Raw genomic sequence first — 14,488 nt, forward strand, 5'->3', positions numbered from 1 at the left:
GATGGATGTTTGGCAATCAGCCTAACCTCTCACTGCAGTGTCCTGCTTGAGGGCCTCACCCTCTACCCCAAGTGGCTTCTCAGAATATTCCTTCTGACCACATACAGTGCCCTCTTAGACTTGTGCCCTGAATACCTCCCCTGGGTCCAGAGGAATCACTGACATATCAGCAGTTGGATGTCCAGCATTTTGCTGTTGACCCTCCCTCTTGGAGCTGTTTTTCTCTCCCGCTATTTCCCCCACTCTTTGCCCCATGCTGTACGGTGGCTGCGGTCACAAATGCCACAGGCAGTGCCCTGACTCAGCTTGTGTGGGGAGCCACTTCCCCAGCCTCCATCTGTCAGCTGCGGTCCCACAAGAGATGGAAAAAATTATTCAGCATGCACTAGATGCTCACAAGGGCCATGATTCCGATCTTCATACTTTTCATTTCTTGAACTTGAATGTGAGGACTGTAGGTTGCTCACCCTAAGCCACATGTTCCTAAATGTACAGGATTTTTGCAGGCTGGCAAGGGAGACCTGTGACCCAAGCTGAGTCCACGTGAAGAGGACCTAGGGCTTAAGTCCATCATGCTAGGCCACCTTGAGCCAGCCCTTTCTGTGAACCCCTCATTAACCCAGTAGACAGACTCAATCAGTCAGAGAGCGGATACATGGCATGAGCGCCACTACCAGCCACGTGGTGCTCACAGCAGATTTTACTGATCAGTCACAGACTCTTTCCCTCTGAACTTGCATTGGTGCCAGAATCCTCTTCACTCCAGCTCCCTGCACAGCCTCCATGAACTTACCAGTGAGAAGCACAGTTTCGACTCTTCCATCTGCCATCCTGATCAGGATTATTGTTAATGTCCCTCCCAACTCTCAGGTCTTCAGCCCAGTTAGCTTTCAAATCCTTGGCTTTTCCCTGCCTTCTCTCCCTTCTGAAAAGGAACCTTGGGTTCCATTTTCCCTCATATTCCTCCTGAAGACTCTGTCCTGTCACGGGATTTCAGAGATTTACATCCCTGCTCTTATACTCTCCAGCTATGTGGCTCAGGCAAGTTTCATAACCTCAGTGAGCCTGTTTCCACATCTGTAAAACGGGACCAGCATCTGCCTTGAAAAGTGAGAACGTGCCTGGCAGGGCACCAGCCATGTGGGACCACACACTAGTCCCTGCCCTTGCACAGCCTGCTCTGGGCTCTGCCAGGGAAATCAATCAAGGATTTTGATGGGGAAAAAAAAAATGACACAATCAGCCATTACTTGACAAAATTTTATTTTAGCCCTTGCATCTCCCTGCCAGGTTGCCAGACATCTCCCCCCACACCCAACTCAGGAGGCAGCCTGATCCCACCTTGTGCTTTGGTAGGGGACATCCCTCACCCCTCTCTCCCAGGAGACCAGGGCCAACGTACCTTGAGAGTCTGTAAACCTACACCAGGACTGGGGTTAACACCCCAGCCCACCAGCTGAGTCTGCCAGGACACGGGGCTCTGGGCAGCTCCGAAGCCCTCCCAAGCCCCAGATCCTGTGTCACCCACACCCACACCACTCAGGACTCTGGAAGGAGGTGAGCGGGGACCGTACCAAGACCCCAGAGGTGCCTGTGGAGGAGAGCAGGGCTTGCTGGGGGGAAGACAATGAAGCAGCCAAGGATCCCTCTCGAGGGGCTCCATCTCTGGCTGTGCTTCTCCAGCCCAGGCTGCCCCTCTCCCCGGGGGCAGTGACAACTGTTCCCCCAGGCCAAGCCCAGAGTCACAGACCATATCCCCTTCCACCAGCAAACAGGAAACTAAAGCAGTGAAAACATCAAGCTTTGTTGCCAGAAAAAAAAAAATGAACCCTAAGTATTTAAAATTCAGACGGAAGTCCCAGCCCACCGGACCAGCCGTGAGCTGCAGAGGCCTTGATTGCAGACACACCCCCCTCCTAATTTCCCCAAGCCCGAGGGTCTCCAGAGACAGAAGGAAGGGGTTTCGGGCTGAGTCTGTCAGTCACCAAGAGGCAGCGTTTGGGAAAATCAAGGTCAGGGTGGAGGTGTCCTCAGGGGGCCCCCGGTGTGGGGCACTGAGGACTGTAAACATGACCCAGGGTGAGGGCCAGGAGGTGTCCCAGCCCCGAGGTTCTCCCTGGATGAAAAATGGGCACTGTGGTGAGAAGAAAGGGGACCGGCGGTCAGCCCCGAAACCAAGCAAGACCTGGTCCCCACCGGGAGTGTGGGGGTGGGGGCTGAGCTAAGGAGGAGACATGTTAGATGGGGCTGCCTGGAGCTGAAGAGAGGCTCTGGAAGCCGCACTCGGTGTGTGGCTGTTTTTTCTCTGCCACTAGGTCAGCACCTGGGCCTTCCTAGGCGGTGAGTCAGCTGGTGGCCTCCCCTCCCCGGGGGAACCTGCTAGAAGGTCACCTCGGGCCATGGCTACCCAGCCCAGGAAGGGAGGTCAGGCAAGCTCCCAAGGGGCCCCAGGCCCAGGGGCCAAGACTGAAGGATGCAATCAAGGAGTGTCCGGAGAGCCCTGTGACAGCCACCACAGAGACACAGGGCCCACTGCCACCAGGAGCACCACCATGAGGCCTGGCAGGGGACCTGGCAGAGTCCTGCCTCAGCTGGCCCAGGCCAGGAGCCCCGGGGACCAGGCCACCTCACCCTTCCGGTCCTGCACTAACACCTGCACCTGTGTCCCCAAGCTACCCTCCAAGCTACCGTCCTGCTCCTGGAGGCAGGCAGGCACGGAGCCAGGCCAGCTCCTCTGGCAGGTCCTGGAGCAAGGCCAGGCACAGGTGTGGCTGCCATGACCGATCCTCCCTCTGTCCACCCTGAAGGCCCGGTCAGGAGCCGCACTAACTGTGCATTTGTTTTTCAGGCCACGGATTGTCCTCAGTCCCAGTGACCCTCTGAGCTGCAGGCCCGGCAATGCCTGTTGCCAGCACAGGCCTCTGCCGGGCAGCTCAGGCCAGCCTGGGCCCGGAGTTCTCAGGAAACCTCCCCCTCAGGCCCTGGATTCTCCTTAGTGTTGCGTGTGACGTTCCCCTCAAGGGTAGGCCTTCTGAGTCACATGGTCCTAAAGGCCCACTCAGAATCCAGCACCTTCTCAGAGCCTGCATCCCCCAAAACCAGGCCACTCAGGGCCTGGGGGCCAGCCTTGCCAATGATTTCCCTCAGGACCTGCTCCCCCAGTCTCTCCAGGACCCGGCCTGTCCCAGAGGGCGTGGAGCTTGTGTCCCCCTAAAACAGGCGCCCTGGTGGCCTCAGGGCTGGACCCGGCTGCTGAGCCACTGGCTGCGCAGGGCCCGGATCTCCTGGCCATAGCACTCGTGCAGCCGGGCGAAGGGGGCCATATCCAGGGGCCCGTGGGGTGCCGAGGTCCGGCGGCGAGGAGGTGGTGGAGGGGGCTCGGGTCCAGGCTTTAAGGTGGCCTCAGTGCTCCAGACAGCGCAGCCATTCTCCTTGGGCGGGAGGGCACTGGGCCGGCGGGGCAGAGGCAGGGCTGGGACCGGGACCGGGGCCGGGGCAGAGGGCAGGGACGGGACTGGGGCCGGGGCAGAGAGCAGGGACGGGGGCAAGGGCAGGGACTGGGCCTGGGGCAGGGTCGTGCCACTCCCGCTGCGTACAGCCGCCAGCTGCTGCTCCAGCTCGCGCACCACCAGCCGCAGGTAGTCAAAGCTGGCACGCGACAGGGCCTTGACCCAGCCCTCCATGGCATCCTGACTCTCAGCGGCCAGCACATAGGTGCGTGCCCGGGTCCCCGCGAAGCGCACAGCGAAGGCGAACTCCTCGGCGGCCTCCACCAGCTCCACGGTGCAGCCCTCCAGGATGATGACGCCCACGGGCTCGCGGCTGGCCGCGTCCTCGAAGTAGAAGAGCATGTTCCCGCGCAGCACGAACCAGCGCCGGTGGTAGGCCGCGTGCCGCCCGCCCTTCTTGTACAGGAAGCCTGCGTTGTCCACCGGGGCGTCGCAGGTGGCGTAGAAGGCCAGGCTGCGCTCGTTCAGCTTCATGGTGGCAATCGCGGGGCCTGGAGGGGAGCCTGGGGCCTGGACCCCACAGAAGGGCTGTTATGCACAAGGCCACTGACGCTAGGTCACCCAGTGCCCCAAGGGGACCTTGCAGCCACTCTACATCCCCGTTTCACACATGAGGAAACTGACGCTCTTGGGTGGAAGCAGCGGGCCCATGCGCCCACAACTCCTAAGAAGCAGAGATAGGACTGGAACCTGGGTCTCACAGTCCTCCCCAGACAGCCTCATAACCTCCTACCCTCCTGTATCCCTGAAATAATGTTGTGAGTTCCTGCTGCATGCCAGACATTTCAGAGGAATGAACTCACTTTATCTCACAATAGACCTTAGGTCACAGGGACTGGCCTGGCTCCAGTTCAACAGATGAGGAAACAGAGGCACAGAGAGGTTAACTACTTCCCTGGTGTCACAAAGCAGGTTGGGCAGGGCTGAAATCCAAACCCAGGCCTCATTTCAGGCGCTGCTGTTTCCATCATCCCAAGAACAAGACCAGCTGGCCTTCTGCAGTCCCTGCCAGGTCCCAGCCCTGACTTTGTGGTTCGACGTTGGTTTGTTCATCTATGAAATGGATGAGCAGAACCAGCTTCAGAGAGTTGTAGAGATTGACTTCATTCATAAAATGTTTATTAAGCATCTATTGTGTGCCAGGCATTGTTCCAGGCCTAGGGATATAGCAATAACAAGATGGACAGGGTTGACCAGCCTGGCCAACATAGTGAAATCCCTTCTCTACTAGAAAATACAAAAAATAAGCCAGGCGTGGTGGCAGGCGCCTGTAATCCCAGCTACTCGGGAGGCTGAGGCAGGAGAATCACCTGAACCCAGGAGGCGGAGGTTGCAGTGAGCTGAGATTATGCCATTGCACTCCAGCCCAGGCAATAATGTGACAGTCTGTCTCCAAAAAAAAAAAAAAAGATGGACAGGGTACCTGCCCTCGTGGTGTTGAAATGCCACTGGCAAGTGAAAGGGAGCAGACAGTTAACAAACAGATAAGACGTCTGCCAGGTAGTCTCATGTTCTATGGAAAATAGTAAGACAGGGACTGGGCACAGTGGTTCACGCCTGTAATCCCAGCACTTTGGGAGGCCAAGGCCAATCCTTCTCACCTGAGGTCAGGAGTTCGAGACCAGCCTGGCCAACATGGCAAAACCCCATCTCTACTAAAAAACAGCCAGGTGAGATGGTGCACGCCCATAATCCCAGCTACTTGGGAGACTGAGGCAGAAGAATCGCTTGAACCCAAGAGGCGGAGGTTGCAGTGAGCTGAGACTGTGCCATTGCACTCCAGCCTGGGCGACAGAGCAAGACTCCATCTCAAAAAAAAAAACAATAGCCAGGCATGGTGGGGGGTGCCTATAATCCCAGGTACTTGGGAGGCTGAGGCAGGAGAACTGCTTGAACCCAGGAGACAGAAGTTGCAGTCAGCCGAGATCGCACTACTACACTCCAGCCTGGGGACAGAGCCAGACTCCGTCTCAAAAAAAAGAAGCAATCTGGGGAAAGATGCAAGCCCAGGGCTAGGCTTACAGGAAGGAGGGGCAGGGGGGCGTCCCATGCCATGTAGCATAGAGGACTCTAACTCCATGCCGTCGGCCACAGTGACCCCATCCACCTTCCCCCAAGGAGTATACGATGGGGCAACGCTGGCCAGGAAGGACTTGTCGGGAGGTGGCATCTGCGTCCCCGGCCTGGCCACCTTCCCTTGGGGTTTTCCATGGCCATTTTGAGAGCCCACCTTATCTCCCACTGCAGAGCCTCAGCCTGCATAGGATGGTAGCTACATTTTTCAAGAAGCAAAGCATATAAAGTCCTGGTACGCAGTAGGCACTCAGTGTTCATTCCCCTGCCTGGGTGGCGTCTTTCTCAGAGCCTGGTGGAATGAGGTCAGGGTGGTGCCCCTCCTGGGAGCAGGTGACCGCAGTGAGGCCCTGTCGGACTACCTATCCTAGGGTGGAGGGGGTTGTCCTTGCCACCTCCTGTCACCCACATAGGCAGTCAGGGAAGCCTTCCTAGAAGAGGGAACATGAGTTGTGACTTAGAAACTGAGATCAACCAACCCAAATGCCCAAATCAATGATAGACTGAATAAAGGAAATGTGGTACATACACACCATGGAAAACCATCCAGCCATAAAAAGGAATGAGATCATGTCCTTTGCGGGGAAATAGATGAAGCTGGAAGCCACCATCCTTAGCAAATTAACACAGGAAAAGAAAACCAAATACCGCATGTTCTTACTCATAAGTGGGAGTTGAACAATGAGAACACATGGACACAGGGAGGGGCAGAACACACACCGGGGCCTGTTGGGGGATGGGGGGTGAGGGGAGGGAACTTAGAGAACGGGGCAATAGGTGTAGCAAGCCACCATGGCACACGTATATCTATGTGACAAGCCTGCATGTTCTGCACATGTATCATGGAACTTAAAATAAAAAAAGAAACTGAGGTCAGTTTGTCCTGACCTAGTGGGAGGCCAAGGCCAGAGCCCCCAAAGTCTCCAGGTGTTGAATCCCCACCCTGCCTCTCAGATACAGCTGTCCCTCTCTAAGCCGCAGGGATTCACGCATTCCCCACACCACCATCCATCAACTCCCATGTGGATGCTGGTCCCAGTTCTCATAGGACCCTCCCGCCCTGCTCGCCCAGTTCGGCTCCTACCTCTCAGGCCACGACTTGCCTCCCTGCCCTCTGCTCAGCTCCAGCCTCAGCTCGCTTTTCTCTGGACTCAAATGTCAGCTCTGCAGCATCCGGGATGGGGGACCCCAGACAGGCTATTCACCTCTCTGGGCCTCTGTTTCTGCATCTGTAAAATGGGATCATAACAGTGCCTAAGTCAGGGCTGTTGTGACAATGATACAGTGACTAAATGGACTTTGTGGAGCATGGGGCCAGGCACACAGTGCCTGCTGAGCGTAGTTGCAGTTCACATTTTTCTTGGCTTTTCCCCAAACATCCCCATGTTGTGCTTCTGATCTCAGCAAATGGCCCTTGGTTTCCCTCTCACCCCCACATCTGATTGCACATCAAGTCCAGTTGATCCCCCTCTCCAGCGTCTTCCAAATCAGTTGCCTAATCTGTCCACTCCACCTCCCCATTCTAGGCCCCATCACCATTCACTGGGATGGCTGCTGTAGCCTCCTCACAAGTCTCCTTGCCCCTCCCTGTCCATGTTCCTCAAGGTAAGATCCAAGCCTCCTTCCTAGGCTCTTCTCCAAGCCACACTGAAATCCACTCCCCACAGAGGGATCCCGTGAAAATTAAGTCCAATCACACTCCTCCTCTGCTCTAAACCCTCCCATGGCTCCCTACTTCTCTCAGCATAAAATTAAATCCTTAGGCAGGGTGAGGTGGCTCACACCTGTAATGCTGGCACTTTGGGAGGCTGAGGGGGGAGGATCGCTTGAGTTAGAGACCAGCCTGGACAACATAGCAAGACCCTATCTCTATAAAAAATAGAAAAAAAAATAGCTGGGCATGGTGACACAAGCCTCTAGTCCTAGCTTTCTGGGAGGCTAACATGGAAGGACCCCTTGAACTTGGGAGTGATCAAGCCACTGCACTCCAGCCTGGGTGACATAGTGAGATTCTGTCTCAAAAAAAAAAAAAAAAAAAAAAATCCAAGCCTCCCATGGCTTCCAAGTTCCCTTTCCCTACCTCTTTCCCCCTTGTTCACTCAGTTCCAGCCATCCTAGCCTCCTTTCTGTTCCTCAAATACACCAGACATATCCCCACCTCCAAGACTTGGTCCCAGCTGTCTGCCTGCAGGTCTTCACAAGGCCAGCTCCCCATCCTTTGGTCTCAGCCTAGCTGTCACCTCCTCAGAGAGGCGGTCCCTGGCCACCCTATGCACAAGAAGCCCCCCAGTCCCTCTCCTGTGCCTCCACGTGAAATTAACACCTGGGTCATTTTTGCCTGCAGGGTTGTTTGTGGTCTGAATTCCAGTGCCTGGCATGCAGTAGGTACTCACACAGCTGTTTGATTCATTCTGCAGGTATCTTCTGAAACCTCTCAACAGCCCCAAGACAAGGGGTCTCACCCCACATTCACAGATGTGGAAATGGACACAGGGAGGTTCAATAAGTTGGCCAGAGGCATACAACTGTGCCCAGAATCACATGCTCCAGGCAAGCCACCCAAATAAAGGAGCTGATCTTGGGGTCTCTCCACCCCATCAAGGCCAAAGGAATAGCAACTTCTCTCCTGCTCAGCAACCCTCCTCCCCCGACTGCCTAGATGGAGGCCAAACTGGTTCAAGGTCACCAGCAGGCACAGGACCCAGCTCTGCCCGTGACCCCTGCCTCCACCAGAACGGGGAAGACAGGAAGCTGCAGGGGCACAGGCGCCAGCCTTGCCTGGAGCGAAGGCCTGGCCCCTGCCTTATCTCCCCACACTGTTTTCCAAGAAGTTCAGAGTCCACTGTAGGCACTGCTGCTGATTCAACAGCCCATGGCCAGACAGGAAGCTGGAGGGAGCCTGGCCCGGCTCTACTCCCAAGGCAAAGTTCCTGCCTCCACAGGTCCAGGCTGGAGGACCTTGGACAAGTCGTTTCACCTTTCCAAGCCTCAGTTTCCTCATCTGTTAAATTGAGCTGTGTGGCGAGGGTTCATGAGCTAAAAGAAGGAAAACCCACTGGCAAACTATGGGAAATGGATTGCAAATATTAGCTGATGTGAGTCGGGATCTTCTCAGCCTCATCTGCAAAATGGGGACTTTAACTTCCATCCCTCTAAGGGCTGAGTGAATTTACTCCTGAAGAGTCATTTTGCAAAATACTTGGTGGGTAGTGAGCTTTCAGGGAAAGAGCTGTCAAAAAGGCAAATAATTCATCCAAGATCTCCAGGGGCACAGCTGGCCCCGGAACCCTGGTCTCCTGGGAGACTGAAGCATGGCATTTTGGCACTCACTTCAAGGAAAGAAACCAGAACCGCAGGTCCTGGGGTTGAATCCAGCTGCCCTCAGTGTCCCCCAGCAGCGGGCGTGGGGAAGAGGGTGTGGCAGGCACAGGCTGAAAAACATGTGTGCCAAGAACACTAAAGAGCAGCCTGGCCGTCACCGCCCCAGCAGGGACCCCAGGGACACGCCAGCACCGCCGTCCAGACACAGGCAGCCCCCTCGCCCACGGCCGGGGCTGCTTCTCCAGGTGTGGCCCTGCTCCCGGCTGCCCTCTGTCCCTTTGTGTGTTGTGCGTGGGAGCTCTCTTAAGTTGCTTAAAGGACAGCCAGAGCCCCAGATGGGTGATCAGCGGCAGAATGGGGGGCTTGTCCGCAGTCCCCACCAGCGGCAGACGTCCCTATGGGCTGAGGGAGGGGAGGGTGGTCATCGGCCAAGTTCGCCTCGGCAGCTGGAGAAGTCACCACTGGTGCGGAGTCCCAGCGGGGAAGATCCCCACAACGCGCTCTCCAGGTGGCCGGGGGACCCCGAGGCCCAGGGCGGCCCGACCCGGGTCCCGTGTCCCCGTGCAGGTCCCCCCGCCAGGCCCGCCTTACCTCGCAGCGCAGGCCTAGGGCGGCGACGGGACCGGAGGCGCGAGGTTGCGAGGTGGCCCGGCCATGGTTCGGGACTGGCCCGGTTGAGGCGGCGGCGACGGCGGCGGCGGCGGCAGCGCTTTGTCTCCTGGGCGGCCGGGCCGGCGCAGCCGCGGGAGAGCGCGGATCCGACAGAAGGAGGCGGGCGCAACCGGACAGTCCGCGACCCACGGGCGCGCCCCTTTAACCCTTCCCAGCCTGCTCGCGCCGGGCCCGCCCCCGCCTTCTTCCCGCCTCCCGATTGGCAGGCCCCGAACCGGCTCGCCCCCGTGAGCCCGCCCTCGAAATCACTCTTAAAGGGTACGCTCCTGGCTCGCGACTCCCCAGTGCCCTAGCCCAGAAAAGAGGATTGGAGCCCGGGAATCTCATTGCGATTCCAAAGGTAAGGACTGGCCCAGGTCGTGGATTAGCCTGCAAAAGCATTTGGGGGTCCTGGGCGGGCCATTCGCTGAAGTCCTAGGCTTAAGTCCGAACTCCCCCCGAGGACAAGGCAGGAGGATTGCTTAAGCCTAGTAGTTCAAGACCAGCCTGGGCAGCATAGGGAGACCACCATCTCTACAAATAATAAAAATATTTGCTAAACCTGGGTTGCCAGGTTTAGCAAATTTAATGCCTAGTTAAATTAGAAAAATAGCTCTAATTCCTGAAAAATGTGTGATTGGCAGAAAAGGCAGCTGAATCCAGGACATTTGCATACAGCACTGTTCCATACAGACAGGGCGTCTCACAAGCTTCCCCTGGCTCCAGGTGAAGAGAGAAAGTTCTGGAATTAGGCAGACGTGAGTTCGAGTCGCACTAGGCCACTGAACACTGTGGGAGCTTGGAGAAATCATTTCGCTTCTCTAAGCCTCCGTTTCCTCATCCGGAAAATAAAGACGATCATGATATGTAAAGTGCACGGCACAACAGAGAGCTCTCAAGAAATAGGAATTACTGTTGTTTTTGCCCTGCCCAAAATAACACAGTTCCACCTCCTTGAACCCTTCCTTCCTGTTCCTGCCGCCTCTTCTCCACCACCCGCCACCTCCCAATCACTATTCAGTCCTGGCCTGAAAGCAGGAAGAACAGGACAGACCAGGGTCAGCTCTCCATTGTACAGCCTCTCACTAAGCGCCTACTGTGTGCCAGGCACTGTTCCTGAACCAGGTAAGTAGGTGCAGCCAGGAATCAAGACAACACAAATGAGTTCTGGAAGTGATTCATGCTAGGACTGTACGCTAAGGCAATGGGGCAGAAAGCCTGGGAGTGCAGGGTTTTTGCTTTTTGTTTTTTGTTTTTTGTTTTTTTTGTCACCCAGGTTGGAGTGCAGTGACACAATCACAGCTCATTGTAACCTGAACTCCTGGGTTTAACCGATCCTCCCACCTCAGCCTCCCAAGTAGCTGGGACTTGTGTACCACCACACCTGGCTAATTTTTTTTAATTTTTTGTAGAGATGGGGGGTCTTGCTATCTTGCCCAGGCTGGACATGCAGCTTTTAGACAAGGTGGTCAGGGAAGGCCTCTCTGAGGACAGACCTGGAGGAATGAGGGAGGGAGCCATGTGGCTATCTGGGAGAAGGATGTCCTAGGCAGAGAGAACAGCAAGTGCAAAAGCCCTGAAATGGGGCCATCCTGGGCATGTTTGAAGAACAACGAGACCAGTGGAGGCAAGTGAGCAAAGGGAAGAATAGTAGGAAAATAGGTCAGCTGGCCGGGCGCAGTGGCTCACGCCTGTAATCCCAGCACTTCTGGAGGCCGAGGCAGGTGGATCACTTGAGGTCAGGAGTTCAAGACCAGCCTCGCCAACATGGTGAAACCCTGTCTCTACTAAAAATACAAAAAAAAAAAAAAAAAAAAAATTAGCCAGGCATGGTGGTGTACACCTATAATCCCAGTTACTTGGGAGGCTGAGACAGGAGAATCACTTGAACCCAGGAGGCAGAGGTTGCAGTGAGCTGAGATTGCACCACTGCACTCCAGCCTGGGTGACAGAGCAAGACTCTGTCAAGAAAAAAAAAAAGAAAAAAAAAACACAATAGATCAGAGATTATTGGCAAAGCCAGAAAGCCAGGTGACCTAGGGGCTTAGGGGCCAGAGGAAAGATTTTGCTTTTACTCTAAGAAGAATGAGGAGCCATGGGAGGGTTTTGAGCAGAGGAGGGACATGGTCTGTGTTAGATTTAACATGGTCCCTGACTGCTATGGGAGGAGGGACTGCAGGGAATGAAAGTAGAAGCCAGGAGATCAGGGAGGACGCTACTGCAGTAGTCCAAGCAAGTGATGGTGGTGGCTTAGAGTGGAGCAGTGGAGGTGGAGAGAAGTGGTTAAGTATAGATATATATTTAATGGATATATGTATTAGTCCGTTTTCACACTGCTGATAAAGACATACCCGAAACTGAGAACAAAAAGAGGTTTAATTGGACTTACAGTTCCACATGGTTGAGGAGGCCTTGGAATCATGGCGGGAGGTGAAAGACACTTCTTACATGGCAGTGGCAAGAGAAAGTGAGGAAGAAACAAAAGCGGAAACCCCTGATAAACCCTTCAGATCTCGTGAGACTTATTCACTATTACAAGAATAGCGTAGGAAAGACTGGCCCCCATGATTCAATGACCTCCCCCTGGGTCCCACCCACAACACGTGGGAATTCTGAGAGATACAATTCAAGTTCAGATTTTGGTGGGGACACAGCCAAACCATATCATTTCGCCCCGGCCCCTCCAAATCTCATCTCCTCACATTTCAAAACCAATCATGCCTTCCCAACAGTCCCCCAAAGTCTTAACTAATTTCAGAATTAACCCAAAATTCCACAGTCCAAAGTCTCGTCTGAGACAAGGCAAGTCTCTTCTGCCTATGAGCCTGTAAAATCAAAAGCAAGCTAGTTACTTCCTAGATACAGTGGGGATGCAGGTATTGGGTAAATACAGCTGTTCCAAATGGGGGAAATTGGCCAAAACAAAGGGGTTACAGGGCCCATGCAAGTCTGAAATCCAGTGAGGCAGTCAAATTTTAAAGCTCCAAAATGATCTCCTTTGACTCCAGGTCTCACATCCAGGTCACGCTGATGCAAGAGATGGGTTCCCATGGTCTTGGGCAGCTCCACTCCTGTGGCTTTGCAGGGTACAGGCTTCCTCCTGGCTGCTTTCACGGGCTGGTGGTGAGTATCTGTGGCTTTTCCAGGCGCACAGTGCAAGCTGTCAGTGGACCTACCATTCCGGAGTCTGGAGGATGGTGGCCCTCTTCTCACAGCTCCACTAGGCAGTACCCCAGTAGGGACTCTGTGTGGGGGCTCTGAACCCCACATTTCCCTTCTGCACCACCCTAGCAGAGGTTCTCTATGAGGGCCCCGCCCCTGCAGCAAACTTTTGCCTGGACATCCAGGCATTTCCAAACATCTTCTGAAATCTAGGCAGAGGTTCCCAAACCTGAATTCTTGACTTCTGTGCACCCACAGGCTCAACACCACGTGGAAGCTGCCAAGGCTTGGGGCTTCCACCCTCTGAAACCACAGCCCAAGCTCTTTGTTGGTGCCTTTCAGCCATGGCTGGAGCAGCTGGGACACAGGACACCAAGTCCCTAGGATGCACACAGCACAGGAACCCAGGGCCTGGCCCACAAAACCACTTTTTCCTCCTGGGCCTCTGGACCTGTGATGGAAGGGGCTGCCGGGAAGTTCTCTGACATGGCCTGGAGACATTTTCTCCATGGTCTTGGGGATTAACATTAGGCTCCTTGCTACGTAATGCAAATTTCTGCAGCCGGCTTGAATTTCTCCCCAGAAAATGGGCTTTTCTTTCTATTACAAGTTACTTCTTATTTTTTTCTTTTCTTTTTTTTTTTTTTTTTTTTTTTTTGAGACAGAGTCTTGCTCTGTTGCCCAGGCTGGAGTGCAGTGGTGTGATCTCAGCTCACTGCAACCTCTGCCTCCTGAGTTCAAGCAGTTCTTCTGTCTCAGCCTCCTAAGTAGCTGGCACCAGGCGCAGGCCATTGCACATGGCTAATTTTTTGTATTTTTATTACAGATAGGGTTTCACCATGTTGGCCAGACTGGTCTTGAACTCCTGACCTCAGGTAATCTGCCCACCTTGGCCTCCCAAAGTGCTGGGATTACAGGCTTGAGCTACCGCTCCCAGCCTGCAAGTTACCTCTTGAATGCTTTGCTGCTTAGAAATTTCTTCTACCAGATACCCTAAATCACCTCTCTCAAGTTCAAAGTTCCACAGATCTCTAGGGCAGGGGCAAAATGCTGCCAGTCTCTTTGCTAAAACATAACAAGAGTCACCTGTGCTCCAGTTCCCAACAAGTTCCACATCTCCATCTGAGACCACCTCAGCCTGAATTTTATTGTCCATATCACTATCAGCATTTTGGCAAAGCCATTCAACAAATCTCTAGGAAGTTTGAAACATTCCCACGTTTTCCTGTCTTCTTCTGAGCCTTCCAAACTGTTCCAATCTCTGCCTGTTACAGTTTCAAAGTCATTTCCACATTTTTGCCTATCTTTTCAGCAACACTCCACTCCTGGTACCAATTTACTGTATTCATCCATTTTTGCACTGCTGACAATGACATACCCACAACTGGGAACAAAAAGAGATTTTTGGGATTTTTTTGTTTTTGTTTGAGATGGAGTCTTACTCTGTCACCCAGGCTGGAGTGCAGTGACGCAGTCTCAGCTCACTGCAACATCTGCCTCCCGGGTTCAAGTGATTCTCCTGCCTCAGCCTCCTGAGTAGTTGGGATTACAGCTGCCACCAAGCCTGGCTAATTTTTTGTATTTTTAGTAGAGATGGAGTTTCACCATGTTGGCCAGGCTGGTCTTGAACTCCTGACCTCTTTTTTTTTTTTAATACTTTAAGTTATACGGTACATGTGCACAACGTGCAGGTATGTTACATATGTATACATGTGCCATGTTGGTGTGCTGTACCCATTAACTTGTCATTTACATTAGGTATATCTCCTAAT

General features: G+C 54.2%; 1 protein-coding gene across 1 annotated transcript; it reads right to left on the reverse strand.

Moving 5' to 3' along the window:
* Positions 1–1,246: 1,246 nt before the first annotated feature.
* Positions 1,247–9,728, reverse strand: PHETA1 (PH domain containing endocytic trafficking adaptor 1). Its single transcript, XM_054442125.2, has 3 exons — positions 9,495–9,728; positions 6,667–6,811; positions 1,247–4,019 (listed from the first exon to the last, which is right to left on the reverse strand). The coding sequence occupies exon 3, from the start codon at positions 3,981–3,983 to the stop codon at positions 3,234–3,236; it is 750 nt and encodes a 249-aa protein (XP_054298100.1). The 5' UTR covers positions 3,984–4,019; positions 6,667–6,811; positions 9,495–9,728; the 3' UTR covers positions 1,247–3,233.
* Positions 9,729–14,488: the final 4,760 nt, after the last annotated feature.

This window comes from Pongo pygmaeus, chromosome 10, assembly GCF_028885625.2.
Source record: "Pongo pygmaeus isolate AG05252 chromosome 10, NHGRI_mPonPyg2-v2.0_pri, whole genome shotgun sequence".
NCBI classification, from domain to species: domain Eukaryota; kingdom Metazoa; phylum Chordata; class Mammalia; order Primates; family Hominidae; genus Pongo; species Pongo pygmaeus.

What these genes read in the sequence shown, in the direction of transcription:
- PHETA1 (XM_054442125.2), bottom strand. Translation starts at nt 3,983, where the DNA reads ATGAAGCTGAACGAGCGCAGCCTGGCCTTCTACGCCACCTGCGACGCC.